The 19,861-nt window shown below is 37.8% G+C and overlaps 1 protein-coding gene across 3 annotated transcripts in view; it reads right to left on the reverse strand.

The window, feature by feature from the left end:
* Window positions 1–19,861, reverse strand: part of ATRNL1 (attractin like 1) — a 435,468-nt gene that overhangs the window by 83,481 nt on the left and 332,126 nt on the right. Inside the window, exon 28 of one of the 3 annotated variants that reach the window (XM_033066086.2) lies at window positions 1,850–3,686. The exons of the other annotated variants lie outside the window; for them this stretch is intronic. Coding sequence (XP_032921977.1) covers window positions 3,627–3,686 — 60 coding nt within the window. The 3' untranslated portion in view covers window positions 1,850–3,626. Of the gene's footprint in view, window positions 1–1,849; window positions 3,687–19,861 lie in introns of those variants that run through there. 3 annotated transcript variants of the gene reach the window in all.

Here is a 19,861-nt window from a genome sequence, read left to right on the forward strand (position 1 = left end):
AGGACCTAGAGCCCCCAAGCCTTCCTGGGTAACTGTTTCAGCCACCAAAGAAGAAATTCCACAGTAACATCACCCTGTGAACACACAGTTCTGGCCTGTAAAGACAAAAGATGCTGCAAATTTTTTCTAATTTCTTCCGCCTACACGAAGGCATCCGTCTGCTTCATCAGACATCACTGAGAGCACATGCACACAAGGTCACCCTTAAAATTAACTTTACCATTTACACATCCTCTGAAGCCAGCAGCATGAGGTGTAGTTGCTTTAGGCTCTATTTTAGTAATTCTTTCCAAGTGCCACCTATGTAGAAAAAGTCTAATCTTACTTTTATACAATAACTACTGCTTGTGGTATTATGGCACCCATATCTGACTCATCCTGCATAAAGAAAAGGGCAAATCTCCCTCATTCAATAATTTCTGCATCAGGCTCAGCTGCTTGTTCTTGAGGCAGCTCCTCTTTTAGAAAGATATGCAGTTTTGATCAAGGACTTCCACTAATGGAAAATCTATCATATTCCCTGAATGATGCATTCCAATAATAAAATACTTTGGCTTCTGAAAATGTGCATCATCTTTCCTGATCAAATTCTCTGACTTTCAGGCTCAGCTTCAGGATCTTGTTATGTTTTGTCTTCATGATAAATGAATCTCCAATACCAAGCATCTACTCTGTGTGGAGTAGATATGTCACCCCTTACGCTTTTCTTTGAGAAAAATAAAGCAAACAGAAGAAAACAGAAGCAAAAAGAAAGCCCCCATATAAATTTGTTTAAGGTTGGCTCAATGTTTTTAGACAAAAGATGAGTAAGTCTCATCTTGCGTCATCTCCTAACCAAGAGTCAAGCACAGAAGTTTAGATTTGAAGGAAGTCAAAAGGGAGATTCTTTACATACCCATTCCCCCCAAAAAAAACCCCAAACAAACAAACAAACAAACAAAAACAACCCCCAAAAACAAATGAAAAAAATCTAATAGGAGACTTTTTCCCCATGTGACTTCTATTGAACTTAGCAGGGCTGATTGAAGTAAAGAACTTTTAAGCACATCCACCAAACAGGAAACACGACAGGAAATCCTCACACACAAGATTATCTAGGAATTCTCTTTCCAATGTTCCTTCAGAATTATATCATGGATTTACAGGGCTCTTAATTATGTAGAGCAGCAGCAAATAAGCATGGGAATTTCTATCCAGGTGAGACAAAGCTACACAGATGACCAAGGAGATGAACACATCACATCATTTTGCCAACATAACAGTACTACTGATGCTTAAAACAAGGTGACAAAAGGTGGATATGAGGAATATCTGGAAAACATGTGAAAAAGGAAACATCATGTGGTCTAATTCTGATGTTATTCACCTCTTGGGACCAGCAACACCTCTTTAACAGAGCATGGTAGCTCCAGCATCAGAGGATAAAAGCACTGAGCTGGACTGAAAGCCACATACCTGACCAGCAAACTTCACTGCTTCATTGTCTTCAGCCAAGTGTTCACTACAACCACATGGAAAACAGCTCTATAAAACCAGCAAATACTCCCCTGCTGGCCCAGACACAGAGGAAGCCCCAGTCTTAGGAAAAGCTGCAGAGCCACACAAAAACATTATCTGACAGGGATGAAATTTTCAAAATCAGAAATGCTGCACAATTTTAATGCTGGCCAATGGAGAGAAGATAAGTTTCACTGATATTTCAAGTTAATTCAGGACAGACTCAGTTTTGAGCATGATAACTGTAAAAACACATTGTTTTGGTCACACCAGACATATCTGCTGGTGTTTTGTCTTCTATTTGGGAAATACACTGGTCCTCTTTGCCACATGCACTACTCAGCAGCAAAGCTTTGGTAAGGATTTCTTTTATTTGTCAGTAACAAAACAACATCAGTACATTAATAACCAATGATAAACAATGCAGTTCAACTGTCCAGCACCTTGATAGCTCACATTCTAACTTTCTTGATGTACACACACATTCCAGTAGGCTCAATGCCTTTTTTACAAGTTGGTAGCAGCTTATGTTAACAATTTGCACACACAAATACACACAGATATAAACCTCAGCAAAGAGAACCTGCAGTAAGTGACATTTCCAGTAGCCATGCACAATTTGTATAAACAGGTAAGGCCAGATTAGAGGGGAAGAGGAAGAGACACAGGGAGACACAAGGAAAAAAGCAAGAAAAGTCACCAGTTGAAGACAGGCTGTTGTCTCCCAGCTCTTCAGGTAAAAAGGGTTGTTAAGAGACAGTTGTCCATATCTTTATATGGAAAAGTCTCTCTGCTAAAAACAACTTCTACAACTGCATTTGAAAATCTAGACCAGCTGGGAAGAAAAGAAAAAAAATAGCTGATGTAGAAAAACTGTGGCAGAGCTTATTGAGGAGAATTAATATGTCCTGGGAAGTCTAGGCTCACCTAAGCTACCCTGGAGGAGGATGCACTTTTTGATGAGAATGTTTCTGTTCTGGTGTGTCCTTTGAGAACTGTGGTGATTACATGGGCCTGGGGCTACATTGAGAACAGAGATACTGTAAATTCTTGCAGACCTACTAAGCAAGCCCAGATGGCACAAAAGGTACTGTGATGTTGGGTTTGGTATGACAACAGGAGAATTACATAACTAGCCAGGACAGTGAAAATCACTAGACCTCTCCACATGGATTGATTCAAGGAGAGACAAAGGCAAAGTGAGCCCTTTAACTTTGGTACAGTATTTCTCTGTATGCAGTAACAGTTTTTTTACACATTAGCAGAATTACTTAGGTAACCAACGTGGTTAGGCAATGTGTCTTTATACAGACTTTGAAGGTCAACCTTAGCAAACACTGTGGTTCAAGTCATTCTAAGATATTAAACATAACCGGTCTAACAGAGCTGCAATTTATTGTAAAGTGAAAATAAGGACACTTCAAGAGGTGAAATAATTAAATGTACAGTCAAGTTTCAAGTATTGAATATTTAGTCAGGAAATGTACAAAGATATCCTTCTATTGACTTAACACAGAGGTTCAAGGAAGAAATCTGTTTGAATGGCCAGGCAGCTGTGGCTGACCACATTGTGAATGTCAGCTCATTGACTCAGGTACTGAACCCTTGCCATTTTAAACTTAGGCAACTCATTAGCCATGAAGAAAAGCTAGGATTATTAGTTAACTGCCTGTTCAGTTGCAGGTACGAGCATGGTATAATCTGATGATCCAAGCATAATTAAGTATTTTCTGCATTTTAGAGCAACACATGACATACAGAAACCCCAGAGGGACTAACAGCATTGCAGAAACTATGTAATTAAAATTTGCTAAGAAAAATTGCAAATAGAAAGCAGAAAAATAGAAAAATGCGTGTGAGGGTTTTGGGGAGTCCCAGGAGGCTGGTAAGGGGTACAAGCACATGGCATTCCACAGTACTGAGGCAGGCTGGCTGCACGCCAGTGTCAGCCACTGAACTGCACCCTGCAAGAATTCAGCTGCAAATCTTTGCTTCCTTTCTGTCTTTCATATCTTTGCAAGGCAAAAGGCAAAGACAAAGGCTTTCAGCTGGAGTTCTTTCATCCAAGAACATTCTTCATCCAAGGCCAAAGGTTCACCATATCCTAAAAGGCCTTTGGATCTGCATGTTCAGTCATCTTCATCCAAACGTATTTCTTTGGGAGCATTATTCAGTCCTTGTGGCCGATCCTAAAAGAACACCAATAAAAACTATCTTCATTCCTTCAAATACAATCTTCAATGGCTTTATCTCTAGGACCACTGTATGAGAGCATTGTGCTGAAGGTGAAAAATGGATGCAGGCATATTTCAATTAAAACCACAGCACACTGAAACATTTTTTCTATGGTTTTTGGAGGTTTAGTTTTGGTCAACTCTCTAGCTAAAGGTTTTCAAGGTGAAATAGGCTTTCTGGAAAACCGCACATATAAACACAATATTTTTCCCCAGCTGCTGACAGCTGTTTAAAAAGACTACCCATTAGCTTTCCTGAGACAATATTTCTAAGGGGATAAGAATTGTGATATAAGATTCTATCAGTGTATTACACAAGTACAAAGTACTTTGACTACAAAACTCTAGAACACCAGGAGGTTCTGTATCCACTTAAATTGCTTTACTGGAGTAGGGAGAAACAAAGTTCCCTCTGGGAGGCCACAAGACAGTTATTTAATGGGGCATGATAATGCCACAGAACACAAAGCAAAACCCCCTGCCATTGTAACTTGTGATTGTCTAAAATAAAAAAGGTGTCAGCTAACCTTGGTTTCAAACAAACACCATTCTTTAACCTGTCCATTGTTATTCCACATCATCTAGCTCACATTTCCTCCAAAATTTTTTTTAATATATATATGTGTGTGTATGTGCATATATATATATATATATACACATAAAGTTTTCCAATCCTGTCTTTTTAAAAAATTATTTTCCAAGAATCATCTAGTTACCTTTTCCTTTCTTCCTTCTGTCCCAACATCTTATGTTATTTTTCTCTTTATGTACTCTCCCTGCTACTTTTCTTTTCACTTCCATGAGACCCTTTAAAATTTTAGTCTTGGCCTTCCTCTCTGCATCACTCACAATTCTGGTTTGGTCTCCAGTGTCTCTCTGCCCATTTGAAATCTTCTGACCCTTTTCAGCCCAATTCCCAACAGTCACCTCCAGTTCTTTGCTTTATTATTTTTTATTCTTCTCTTCTTATCCCTCTTTCACCTAAAGCCATTGTAACTTCAGTTTTATTTCATCTTTTTTGGATGTTACCAAGCTTCTGCTCTTGCACCATCCTGCCAGACTCGGTCACAAACAAGTTGTGACTTGTTCCAACAGCATGAAAAGACCTAACTGGAGGAGAGTCAATCTTCAGCATCTTTTTAAAAACAAACAAAAAATACCACAAAACCATCTCCTTAAAAGCAGTGCTGTCAGTTTTCACTATTTTTTTACTAGACTTGAAATAATTAATTTTATTACTACTGTATCTGTAGCTTCTGAAGGACTTCCATTAAAAAGCTCACTCCAAAACAACTTTCAAGTTTTGATGGCTACAAGAAAAGCATGTAACATCCTCCTATCTCAGCTAAGTGAATCACAAGTGAGAAAAGGTATAATTTAACCTTAATATTTTAAAGTCTTTGGTTTTCAAGGCAGTTGTGTAACTATTAGCATTCTGACTCACAAGAGCAGACTGGGTAAAAGCTTAAATCTCTACCTGATTTTGAACTATTCTGGGTTAACACTGTTTGGTCAGAATATAAAAGGAGGGGAAGAAAAAAAAGGAAAGCTGATCTCAAGCAGTGACCACTAGAATGCCATTAAAATGCAACTCATTATACTAAAGATGTAAAAGCAGTCAGGAAGGTTACCTCAGTAACTTCTAGACAATTTTGGATGGGAATGACCAGCAGTGACTAGTGTTTGGTACTTGGCAGATTTCAAACCATTAGGAGATTGAGAAAAAGCACAAAATTTTGTACCAGTTTGTGATATTTGTTCATATCAAAAGAAATTTCTTGATCTCAAATGAGAAGCCATTTCCCCTGCAGTGGGAAACAGATAGGTCAGATAAAGGATATTTATGATAATTACTTTTTCTTTGGATGGAATGTAATCAATACCCCACATTATGTTAAAGCAAGATGATGGGGAGGAAAAAGGTGTTGAGGTGCATTTCAAAGCACTGAAGGGTTTAGAAATCAAATCTTTTGTAACATTAACTTTTTGAAAGATGTTAACAAGTCATATTAGCTCAAACAGAAGCTTCCTATTGACTCTCTATTCTGCCTTCAAGGCACAACCAAAACAGATATCAGACTTTGAATCTGAATCAAATGGGATTTGGTTTGCAAAAACAGCTCCCTTTGTTTAAAGTTTATTAATTCTTTAGTGTCCTTTGTTCTTTAGCTTTTAATGTGTAAATTAGATGTCTGTGCACTGGAGTCAGTAAAAAACTTTTAGCTGAAAGGGGATAGTGATATAAGGTACCACGTATCTTCTTGAAAAACCAAAAATCATAAGCTTGTTTTAACATCAAAATAAATGTAAAAAGAGAAATTAAAGTAGACTGTGTTAGCAACAGACTGAAGGAAGATTAAAGGCAAAATGAGAGAGCTTGCTCTTAAATAATTTTTTTGCAACAAATTTCAGGCCTATCTTGGACCTAGTATAACATACAAGTAAGGATAATTTTTTGCATGCTGAGGCATTCCTAAATTTATTCATAACCAGGTCTAAGCTGTTGGTTTCTGTCCTGGCACTGACATTAAATACTCCTTAGTTTTCCCCAGCTGACTCCTGAAAAACAATAAAATCAGAAGGTGCTAACAACAAGCTTGGTGCTGGGTCAGTGTTCTCTCTGCAGTGTGAAAACAAACTGTGAAATGCCATGAAGTACTTGGAAGCACTCACAAACAATTTTCTCAGTGTTCCCCCCTCAGCACTGGAGGTGGCTGTGGGTCAAGCCAGTGCTAAGACAAATCTGAGCTTTACAGCTGTTGAAATACTTAAACCACACCAGATTTTAAAGTTATGTCACAGCAGTGCAGTTATTACTTGCCTGCCCTGCTGATGGCAGTTGAAGTTCTTATTCATCAAGGGGCCCAAATAATTGAAGCAATCCATCTGTCCCTGCACTCCCCCTCTGCTACCCCGTCATTACTTATTGCCATGTGATATTTGCCAGTGATGTCATACCTAAGCAATTGGCCTGTTGGATCTCCTGAGAACTGTGCTGTGATGGAGCAGAGGTAACTCAAATATTCCACCTGTTCCAAGCTTTCCCTCTGCAAAACCCTGATGGGAGGTGATATTTGGCAGCGACTGTCACAACTGATCAAGCAGTCGCCAGACTTGCGTATTTCCTGAAGGCTGCTGCTGTTTTTCATCATGAATTCCAGATAATTGAAATAATTGACCTGCTCTGAGGCCCTGCTTTGACTCCAGTGTTTTCAGCATTGGGACATTTGCCTATTGTCATATTTGGTTAAAAGCAGCAGAGGCTTTGATAACTCTTTCACGAGATGTCACAGCAGCACAGAGCAGCCTTTTCTGCACAGTTTGTGTTACGGAACTGCCAGACACCCTTCTGCCCTCTGCACTCACCCCATGGCTCACAAGAGCACATCCAACATCCACCAAGTGCTAGGAAGGTGTAGGAAGAGGAAATGAAGGAAAGCATGCAAGCAGTTTTGCAAGCAGGCTGATAATGGCAGTCCTCTTACTGCTCCCATGTGATGAGTAATTTAAACACTCCACTGCTCTGCTGCTTAAATGAACCTTCATTAAGGTTTTTCTTCAGTAGTTAAGGAGCCTACTAATGTTTTACAGAGGATCAGATTCCCAAACTTACACTTTTCACCACTTACTATGTTGCTGAAGGACAGACTTGCCTGTTGATTGATATAGAGATTTTTAGAATAGTCCAATTAACTGTACTAGCCATAAAAAGCTTTGATGTGTTCTTCTGCTGAGGGGTATAGATCTTACTTGCAGTCAGATTATATTGCTCACTTTTATTTGAGAAGCACAAAAGTATCACATTCCCTCACTAGATCACATCCCACTCCTGAATTTACTGTATTCATTTCAAGGATGGATGATCAATTGTGATCATTGCTCTGCTCAGAATCTGAGCAGGTCACAGACTGACTGACAGTGACTGTACAAGTCTTTCCAACACTTTCATTAAGATCTAACATTTCTGCAGCTGTACTTCAAGGCATTCTATATTTTGCCCTGCACAAAATACAGATACAGACTTATTTTTAAAAGACCATTTCTAACACATCTTCCACTTCTAACAATGCCCAACTTTTCTAAAGTCCAAGTTTTTCTTTATCTGTAGCCTTTTCTTTTCAGCTCTTTATCCTTAAACAGATACCACTGAAACGAATAAAGAGAAATGCTCTTTTTAAAGGGAAAAAAGCTGCCAAATCTTATGCAGATGCACAGCTACTAATGATTTCAACAATATTACAGTTACAATTACATACCCACTTAAATAAAATTCTGGGTTTTTTAAAAATTTTTAATTCAAATTAAACCAGTTCAGTAAGTCAAAATTATCTGTTAAGAATAACATTTACAAGTAAACTATGTGATAGAAGAAATACTTTTTCCTTATCTTGCATCAAGTTTTTAGACTAGAAAGTGCTCATTGTTTCTTGAGTAGAAAGGCTTGATGTGTATTAGTTTAAAGTCAAATCCTGACATCCAGAAGAAATTTAGGTTTCCATCAAAAATGAGAGCTGGTACATGCAAAGAGGGACAAGAAGTCACGGCAGTTCTGTGGCCCTGGGACCTGCAGGGAATCCTTCTAAACTTCAAGTTTTTGTAGCAATACAACACATTTTTTTTTCCCATTGAGAAATACCTTAATTAAAAGAAGAAACTCACCTACTGGTAGCTTCAAATTTCAAATTTAGAGAGAACAGTTTCTCTAGGATGACTCAGTACCCTACTCCAGTGAGTCTTTGCCAATCATCACTTACTTGAGGTAAAAATGACAGAAAGGACACTGCTGTATTTATGTACACAACTGTGGGGTGAGAGAAATCCACCTTTTGATGAAATACCTTTTTTTTTTTTTTTTATGCACATTGGTGATGATTGATTGTAGAAAATTCAAAAGGGTGACTTTACAGATAATTGGCCCTGACTAACAAAAGCAAACAACATTGCAGCTTTTTGTCAGCAGTGGGATGCAATTATGCACCATTAATTAAACTGGCATGCCAATGAAAGGTCAGATAACATAAAGGAAGAAGAAAGTAGTTCTATACTTTGAGAATGTTATTGCTTGTGAAAACATTTGTGCTTATATAGCACTCTTGGAGTGGGAGGAAACCATTCTTCATTTAAATCAGGTGAAAATTGAGAGTCAGATTCTGGTCTGGCTTAAATACAAGAACATGAAATAAAACAAGGTGATAGAACTAAGGAAGGTGTTGCAAACTTTAAGGTACCCACCTATCCTTTCATCCTGAAGCGCAGTTCTGCTCAGGAATGGGGACATCACACATAAGGCAGAACATTTTCACTCAGTAGGGGGGTCAGCAACCTTGCAAGCACTAACTTAATTCAAAGAGAAGACCTAACTTTCCTTATGGCTTCATTAAGATAATCTACTACTCTCAATGTTTTTTTATTCCATGTCTTCTCCCAGTCACCAGTCTGATTGCTGCCAGTGCCAGCATTTCAGGAGGTAGATTTGCCATTTGTGCTGCTGTGTGTCACAAAACTTGAGCCACAATTAAGAAGAACCAAAAAACCATCTTTGTTAGCAGTATTTTTTCTTTTCCCAAGAGAAGTCACTTTTAGCTGGATTCTTCCCTGTCCATCAAGTTGCTTTCCCCCAGTTGCTTTATTTGCAGAGACTAATTTGGTAGTGAATGATAAATGGCAGCAAGCTTTGAGTCTTTGTACATGTGTTCCAAATACACTAATAAATAAAAGACACAGTAACTTATGATATCATCTCTGCATGCAATATATATGGCTTTTCCTGATTCTTTCAATTTTTCTTAATTGATTAGAAATAAATATGCAACCTTGAAGGCCAAAAGCTTCTGAAGTAAAAGGCACACAGTGTTCTAATGTTTATAATGGAGTCAACTGTGTCTCTTTGCCAGGATGAAAGAGACTCACAAAGATGTTCCAACACTGCTGCTTCCTCTCCCAAAGCGGAATTGAGACCTGGCAGCAGGTAAAGATGGGCAAAATTGTGCCAAGGAACATCTCAGGGACGTGCCTTCTCCTTGGCAGGCTGGAGTTGGGCTAAGTGATCGACTGGAAGAGCAACCGAAGTTGGCAGCATTGGATTTCTCAAGTACAGGTTAGAAAGTCTGGGGTCTTGGCAGGGGCAGGGATGGTGTTCCTCAAAAACATCAACAAAAAGTAAAACTAAGCAAAAACCCCTACAAGACCCCAGCCAGTTTATCCCTATCTATCCATACTCATACTCTATCTATCCCCCTCCCTTCCAAAAACAGCAGATTCAGTTAAATATTGAAGTGATTAGATTGTTGACAAAGAGTAGGAATGGACTGAATTAAAAATTTGCTTTTTCTTTATGGTTTAGCAGAGAAATCTTATTTTCAGCACTTCCATTTCCCTTGACATACTAAACAGCCTGGATCTGTCTCCTTTCCTCATGTTATTTTAACTTTTCACGTGATTACAGAGAAACTGCTAATGGTCACGCTGAGAACTGAGATGTAATTTATCAATAAGGCAAGTCAAACTTCCTCAGCAAGTTAAGTTATGCAGGATATGCATTTCAATACAGCACTACACCATCACACTTGGTAACTTAAAGACAAGCATTTAATTGCATGAAAATTTTTGAGACAAGGTGACGGAATCAGTGTACTGAGATTGTCTTTGAACAAACTAAGTGGAACAAGCATTGATAAAAATATCAAAGAATTGATGTTGAGAGTGAAATTAAGTCAGAATAAGGTAAGTCCCATTTTCTGGAGTTTAACTTGATGCAAAATCTAAGCAGAAGGGAACTTCAAAATTAAGTTAACCTCTCTTTCACTTTGCATTTCTTTCTACGTTGAAGTTGTAGGTTATTTTAAACCTGTGGTTTTGTCTAACTGCACATCTCCTCAAATGGTAAATACCTGTTTCTTTTCAAGTCTCTCCAAGTTGCTAGAGAACACCTTTGATATTATTCACTGCATCTAGCCTTGTGCTTAGGCAGTGAATGCTACTCTTAGGTGATGGTTATCCTGAGTAGCTATAGCTCCATTAACTTGCCTCAAATGCCCCATTTTTAGAGATTGTCCTTGTTAGGAGCAATTTTGAAAGAGTATAGAATAGCTGAAAAGGACTGAGTATTTTAGATTAGGCTATTATAGTAAAATTGAGTATCCCAATCAAGTTCTTTGGTATCTAAACTGATTTATCACATCCTAGCCCTCCTGTGTTAGAAAAAAGTATGCACCAGAAATTTTATAGCATTTCATGTTAGGCTTCCTTCATCCCCACAGGTCAGATTCTGATTTAGATTAAATTATCTGCTAGAAAAATAAAAAATCCTCTACCTTAATATTGTATTAGTGTATCAGTGAGATGTGTCTGTCATCTCTCAGGCTCAATCTAGCAGACAGTAATTAGGAGACAATGGGAGTGATTTTGAGAGAATCCCTGATTGTTTCTAAGGTAAGGAAGCAACAAAGAAAAAGACATTTGGGGTATTCCTTCTGAGGCAGCTCAACTACCACAGCACTTCTTGCCCAGGTTTCCTTGCAGCTTCTCCTCCAGCCAGTTCCTCAAGAAGCAAGCAGGCATTTGGATGACCTCTGTGTGCCTTTCACCTTCCCAAAACTATGACTCATAAGATGAAAATGATCTTCTTTCACTTTTAAAATTCTTGTACTGTATTCAGTTACTCAATGACCAAGTAAAGAGGTACCCACTACACATCATACATCATTAGAATATTTGAAAAAGCTTTCAAAACCAGGGCACTCAGTAGAAACTGCTGAGGAAAACCAGAGGTAAACAGAACCATACACAAATGTTACTAATGGAGCTAAATAAAACATAAAGCCCTCCTGATTGCCACCTAGACAAGACTGATATTAGTTTTAAATCTGGAGCTCTCTCAGAAGCAGCAAGTTCTACTTCTTTCAGTGAAAGAAAGGCTTTTATTCACATAAAGGTGGTTGAGGGCCATTCTTCCAATTTGCAAGAGGAAGGCTGTGTTTACATGGGCAAAGCAGGGCTCTGGGCCAGGACTCATGTTTAATAAGACAAGAGTTCATCTAATGGAATTTAAGGGTTTAATGTTATGTAATTAACTTTCTGTCAACACAAATCAAAAGAGTTAATGTAGGTTCTGCGGCTGCAGTCAGAGGCAGCCCAGCAGACCCTGGCTCTCCAGGGAAGCCCCTCTGGCTCCAAGGGTGCTCCAAGCTGATGAATCCTGGCATTCTCTGCACAGCCACTGCAGTCACATTCCTAGAGCATCTGTCCATAATGATCTGGCAGTGGGATGGATTTGCTCCTTTGCAATATTGAATTCCAAGAAAGCCTTATTTAAATGTGAGGGAAGATGCAAATAGTTATTAGATAGCCTTAGAAGAACATGATTTGATGGTGCTTTTCATCATAATATTGCTGATGATTACTCCCTCAAGTCTCTTCAGAAGAGGCTAGGACTTTTCACATGCAGCCAAGCAAGCTTTCAAGAGGAAATGCAAGACTAAACATTCTGTTTTGAAATCCTGCATAATGATATGTATTATAGAATCAGTTTTTGTTGTGTGTTTTTCAATTTAGCATGCATAATTTTCAGTTTTGCTAGTAATTCAGAAAGCTTTAATGCTTACTTAATTACTCTAAGCTCGGTAATTCAGCCAATGAAAACTAAAGTGTTTAAGTTATATTAATTGTAAACAATGTTAACAGTTAATTTTCTGAATGATGGAGCAACATAAAAACAAACTTGAGTAACACTAGGATTAATTAATTGATTAGCTAGTTTCTGTTGAGAATTATATTCAATAAGAGTCTGTCAATACAAATTGCTATCAATTGCAACTTTATGAAGTGCCAAGAATAATGGGTTCAGGTGCATACTAGAACTAGTTGTCATGAATGCCAATTTACCGCAGAGAAATGGATTGTTTATCACCTAATTTAATTTCAGACAGCTAACTCACTTGTAATAACTCATTTTAGCATTGAATTTTCAAGAACTTGAGTGTTGTTAAAAGCAGCAGCTTGCTGTAATAAGTTTGCAAATTTAAATTCTTCTGTAAATAATTTAAAGCAGACTGTAACTCAATTTTGCCATTGACTACTTGGAAAATATTTAGCAATTTTATTCACCATGCAGACACCCCAATTCCTCCCACTGGCAGCATGTTTCATTACAAATGCCTGCCTACTGCTGCAGTATTAGACTTGAGTCTGTGCTTTTAATAACACTGGGATGGATGCTGTGTTCTCTGTTGCTTCTGGCTGACTCAGCCAAAACACTCTGTGGAAGTACTTAATACACTTAGCACATCTGGACAGTTTGATGTCCAGATGCTGAAGAGGAAAATGAAGAGAAAGTTTACAGCAGATTGAAAGGACACAAAAGTCCTCTGGTTTGGGCCACAGGATGGGTTTAGCTCATCCTGTGCTGTCACAGTCCTCTCTCTCTGAAGTCTCCTAGGGCATTTGATGGCAACTGGGAACAAGAAAAGTTAAGCAAAAAGCAGCCTGTTTGGAGCCTGTGAAAAATTATGTGAAACATCAATTTCTTAAAGGCTCTGAGGAAGCAGACAGCTAGAAACAATTTAATACTCTTTTGAAAAGACCTTCCCCTTCCAGATTTTCAAGAGTCACTGAACTTCAGTTACAATGCCTGAGTGAAAACATGCAGTTACACTACAATGCTAAAGTGAAATGGCATGATAATGTGAGAGTTTATTAATCTACATAAAGCTTTGCATCCAGGAACCATGTCAGTCCATGTCTACCACTGTAAATGTACATTCCTGCAAATCAATATATAATCAGCCTTTTTTTCTTCACTTTGCAAACAAGGCATTGAAACAAATCTATGTTCCAGCACACCTGCAGTAGGTATCTTGCACTCACAGCTGTCAAACACCACTGAGTGTAAAGGTTCCTCCCAGTTTTGTGCACTTATTGCAGATGCCTCACATGAGTGAGCAGAATGCTTGTTAGTCAAGGCAGACCACTTTACATTCCAAAATAACCACTGTATTAACACCCTCCTGTAATCTGTGACTTCAAGGAAGATCAACCACTCTTGCAAACAAGCAGCAATGAACTAAAATATTTAGAAAGCCCTTTCAACTTTCCTTTAGTAACATTAATTATTTTAATAAAATAAAAAGTCCAACAGCAAAAGCTTTGAAATGCCATCTCAAAAATAGGTCAGACTCTTACTTCCTATCTTCTCTCTTACAGCATGAAAAGCTGTCTGTGCTTTGCCTCATGACTTTTCTCCTTATGGGAGCTTCCATAAATCATTTCTGTTAGGAAAAATAATCCATGGACTAAGCCTGTCCTAGAGCTACAGACTGAGCTTCCACTGGGAAGATGCTGCAGGCTGAACACAGATGTTGACCAACCTAGTTAAAAATTGAACAGTACATAACCAGCACTCCAGCAGCACCACTGTTTATTAGGTATCACTCAAAACCTCTTCATAAGTGAGGAAGTATTTTAATTATAGCTTCAAGTCAGACTAATAACATGACATTTTACTTTTACTCGAACTCTTCTTTTCTATAAGTCTGGTATTTCCCTCCCCAAGAACATTAAATGGATTTTCCAGATTCACAGCTACAGTGACACAAATGAGGAGGCAATCAGAGATTTAATTTAGTATCATTACCCAAGCTAACACCTCACAAATCTGTGCTGACATGAATCAAATGGTTATTCCCACCTGTCAGCACGAGTTTGATAGCTGAAAGGCAGAGGGAAATATGGTATTTGACATTTTCCTTCTAGCAGGAGGCTCAGTTGAGAGTTTATAAATTTATTATAAACACACAAAAGAGGTTGAAAGAAAATTATCTATATTCAGTAAATCAAGATAATAGTTTAATAGATTTAAAATGTACTCCCCACCCCCTCAGCATGTTGAGAACTTAGTAAAAACTACTTAGTGCTTCAGTTTTGAAACTGTTTTGAAGACATCTTCTGTAAAGAAGTATATTCATACTTCATTAGTTAAACTGCCACAAAATTAGAACTACAAAAATGTGCAATTAGAACAAAAAAGGTCATATTTCAAGGTTGCAAGGCACTAGCACAGGACTGAAAACCTATGAGTGGATCTTACTTTCAGCTCAGCACCAGAACTGACTGATCCAAGTAGGAGTATACATCAAAATGCAGGCAGGTTATAACAAACCATATTTGTGATGAAATAACAGCTACTGTTTCTATTGTCATCCTATAACAACTGATACTTGAGCACATGCAACCCATTACTTTAATCATTACATGGGAATAAAATCTTTCTAATAAAGCTTTCAGATTATAAATAACATTGATCTGTATGAAATTGTTATTTACCACTGATGGACACCATGTACAAGAGGACGTTAAGTAGATGTATGCATCACAGCACAGCTGAAAGCAAGGTCCTACCTAAACACAGAATGCAATCATTCTTACGGGGGAACTGGGAAACAGTAGAAGACAAGGACAGGGATGCTTTTACACAGCATTTATAAAATTATGACCATTTTTGACCAGAATCTTATCAACAATGAAGCCTTAACAAAATCACACCAGTTTATTATCAACTCTCAGATTGGTCCACACAAAGGAGACAGAAAATGGAGAAATCCAGTGCATTCAGAGAAGAGCTCCAGAACAAACTGTGGTCTGGAAATATGCTTTGAAGTGTCAAGAACTCTATTTGCTTTACTGAACAACTTTTAAAAGACCATTAAATCAAAATCTGTAAGTACCAATAAAAACTGAAGACTCTGAGACTCTTAATGGATGAAGGCAAGACAACTTTAAGTGGCTCTTAAATTTATCACAGCTCAAGGCATGATTTTAAACAGATCATAAAAAACAGGTGAAAAGTATTAACCACTGGAAAACTAGCTCCATATCCAAAATGGTCAATCTGACTGAAGATGTGTAGAACTGAGACAACTCTGGTGCCTGTTCCTCTGCCCTTCTTCTCCTTTCCCCCAAAAAACCACACAAAACACACAAACAAAAAAGCCCCAACAACAAAAACCAACAAGCATACAACTGTTACTTTACTGATACCTAAGTCCAAAACCAAATAAATTCCTGTTGGTACACAAAGAAACTTTCATACATTCAGAATTTACTGCAGTCTAAACAGAGTTAATGACTTCAGTGTTTATCTCTTACAGAAGTACATGCAGGAAAACAAAAGTAAACATTCTTCTGCTGAAGTTTCCTATGCAATAGTGAAAAGCCCAGGATTAATTAGACCAGGTCAAAGTCCAGATTTGTAGCCTATTTTTATTACATTTCTAGAGAGAGAAAAAGTTTTTGATTCTGAGTTGAAGGGCAATTCATGAACTACAGATTACTTCAGTATAACTGGATTAAAGGCTTGGACATCACTCAGTGCAGAGATTATAAAAGCCATCCCCATCTTCTGTCTCCCAGGACAGCAGCTGAGGTCACAGGTCATTTTTCCACTAAATTTGTTGGGTTCAAGAACTCTTTTCTCTACAATAGCAAAGTCACAGTTATGGCAGAAAATGACAAGAGCACCCTCCAGCCTCACATTCAGGTCACAGAAATGATTCACTGCTGGCTGAACACCCTGGAACACCCACCTCTTCTCTTCAGTGACTGTCTGAGGCACTGGACTACTGCACAAAGCAGAAATGTAGCAGCCCTCTCTCTGTTTTTTGAGAGCAGAAGCATGAGCACAACTCTAGGAGATAATTTTTAGATGTAAATCCTGATTTGACAGAATCAGCTTTGTACTGTGTTTGAGGTACTTTTGGAGAGACATCCCTTTTCAGTATTCCCTGTTGGCTGTGCTCCACACACAGCTCTGGATTCAGTTCTGAGTCAGCCATCTAAAAATGGATTACTACAGCAATAGGCATTACAATAGCAAAATCTTCTGGGAGAAATTTATCCCAACAGTTTATTTTGTGTTTTTAAATTTACAATGTATTTCTGAATGGGTACTAGTTAAGCCTTGTATTTTTAGGAAAAGCTGCAGTAATTACTGGGTTACATTTTATTGCCTCCCTTATGCTGAAAGCATATCTAGATGGAAAGGACTAATATAAATGCTGTCACTTATGAGTAGGTCACTGGATAAAGAGTAAAAAAACTCCCCTGGGCTTGCTTCCAATTTTTCTCTGTCAGTTTTTCTGTGTGTAAAGTGGGATGGATATCTACTAATACATAAGAAGCATTTCTAAACCTAGACATGACATAAACATCATTTACTATGGAATGCTTTAAATAGCTACAAGGCTACTGAAACACTGTAATATTTGCTTTCCCTCAAAGGTTCTCGTCTGCATTGTACAGATTTTACTATCTAAATTATGCAAAGCTATCACTCAACAAAAGCACATTCACACTTCAGAGAGCCTGACTCCATAGCCCACAGACACTTCTCAGATTATAAAAATTACTGTTAGATAATAATGGAATAAACTCAATTTGTTATTTATGAAAATCTGGAGCATTGCAAGCATTTAAAACAGTTTTGAAGCCACACCCATAGAACAGTGATAACTCAGCTTCACATTATAAGGAAGGAAACATGAACTTCAATGACTGAAACATAAAATGAACATGCAAATATCAATGGGATGCTTCAGATAGTATTCATACAACAGGAATATTTGTTCCACTTCACAGAATATCTTTTATTCCTTCCAAATTGTTACTCTGAATCTGAATATCTGTCACCTGTAGAAATACCTATGACTCAATTTCAAGTACAGCTGAAGAAAAGTTACATGTCATTTTAAATACAATGTGTGTTTAAAAAGTATTGCAATTTATGAGGGAGCTAAATTTCATGCATTAATTTTTATAAGAAACCTTTATTTCTACAGAAGACTCTACAGATCATCCTTATGCAAACAGATTGAAAAATACTTTAAAAAACCCTTGAGTTTTCTCCTCAGAGTCAGTAACAAAGTCTTATGAACTTCAAGAGACTTCAGAATGCTAGAAGTATTGATATTTTTCCCCCTTTATTCCACTTAAGTGTGAATTCCTAGCACACAATTTTTAAAGCACCACATGTAGAAATCAGAGGCTTGACTGACTGTTTTCAGTAAGATGCTCTTGAACATAGCCATGCACCAATTCTGCTTTTTAATCTAGAGTCTGAACACAAAATCATAAACTGAGAGTTACATCTTCACACAAGAAATTGAAAGGCTGTACTATGGTTTTTCCTATGAATGAGCCTTCATTGTGTGTCATGAGAGGATGCCTCACTCCTGCACAACCCAGTTTGTGTCCACCTTCTCTAAGCTGGCAGCCCTGTGTAGCTTAGAAAGACTTCATCCATATTACACCTCACCTGTGCAGGGCCCCAGCACTGGAACAAAAGCTGCTCCACAGCCCTCTTGGGATCCATCCCCTCCAACATGCACCACTTTTCTCACTCTCCCATTCTCACATGGAAACACTTTGATAAGGGCAGGTACACTGAAGTTCTGCTGCTTTCCAATAGCTGTGTCTACATGTTACTGCAGCTCCTGCAATGGGCAGGACTTGGATCAACTCACAGCTTTTACCCACTCCATTGATCACCATTTCACAACTTTCCATCTTTTTACTTACGGTGCATAAATTGAAACATTTTTATTTACCTGATGTTCCCAGTTTTAGAGATTGGGATTATTTAAATTCTGGTTTCAATCAGCTGCATCCTATTGAATCTCAGACCACTGTAACATGGAAAGATCTGGATCTCCACTCAATGTGGGAAGCCTCATTCCCTTTCCATAGATTATTTCCAAGCCCCCATATCACAGGGTCAGTGATGCATGCTAGGCTTTATAAGCAGCAAAGAACTTTTTGATACTTGAGAACAATTGTTTTTATTTTTAGCCTTTTTAAAAAGACAAAGCTGGCACTGTTTGAGTCACTGTGGAAATGACCACAAGTGAACCAAACTGCCTTTCTTTAATTCCCATGAGTATTCCATCAGTTCTTAAAAAATAAGTACTACTATTGACTGTTCACTAAAGCCAACAATTTTCAAAAGTTTTCTCCATCTTAAAACTTACTTTAGAATGATCATTTTAATATTATATTCTGTGACAAAAGAGCTTATATTGGAGTGTAACATAAGAGTTCATTTGGCCCTACGTCTCTGATAATGGGCACTTTATGAAATATGAACTTCCTTATCTGTGATATATTATCTTTTCCTTGAAATATGGCTAATTACTGTCATTCATTAGAGATGAGATATTTGAGAATCATTTCTTGTGTCACATTGACTTCAAGTTGCTTATGATTGCATTGAATTAGTGACAGGGAATTTCTGAATACAAATTTTAAAAGATTCACTATGTACCTCATAATTATTAATGCACTGTCTTAACTGACATTTCCAGCTATAGAACAGGGTACCAATACCAACACTTAATAACTTCATTGTCACATTCATTGTGGATTAAAATATCTATAGAAGCAAATCAGTATCTGCATTAGGAACATCAGGTCATAGACAGAGGACAGTTTCTCACTTTGTAGGTTCAAGTGTTTGAATACAACCCTGTGGATTCACTTTCCAAGACAGCCACTCCTCCAATTTCAAAAGCTGTTTTATAGCACATACTCAAGGGTTTTCTCCCAAAAAACAGATACAACAATCACACAAGTAGTTCTGCTTGTAAATTCTGTCATAGTGCAACCAACTGTAAAATTGTTCTGAATTTTACTCCAAAGGACAGGACTGCATTTGAGCATGCTTGAAAGATTAGGACATGTACAACATTATTTACAAGTTACCATATCACAAAGATTGTCATTGAATATGGTTCATCTGTTGGAAGAGTTGAAATTAAGAGATGTTGATTACAAGGATACTGCTAAACTAGAGCACAGATTCCATAACCACATCTGTTGTGAAAACAATTAAAGCATATTTTTATCACACTGACTCTTCTGTACAAATTCTTTAATAATCTAACATGCTTAGGAGAAAGGTATTTGGGATACAATACCTGGGAGTTCACAATTCCATCACCTCTGTTGGAAAACCAGACCCATTACTAAAATACAACTTACATTATTCAGAAGTGTGTATGCATCAATTATATTTGTTAGCACACCTGTTGACCTGAAATACACAGCCTGGGCTCTCATAGACTGAACTGTATCAATAAATCACT

Source organism: Catharus ustulatus, chromosome 8 (assembly GCF_009819885.2).
Source record: "Catharus ustulatus isolate bCatUst1 chromosome 8, bCatUst1.pri.v2, whole genome shotgun sequence".
Taxonomy (NCBI): Eukaryota; Metazoa; Chordata; class Aves; order Passeriformes; family Turdidae; genus Catharus; species Catharus ustulatus.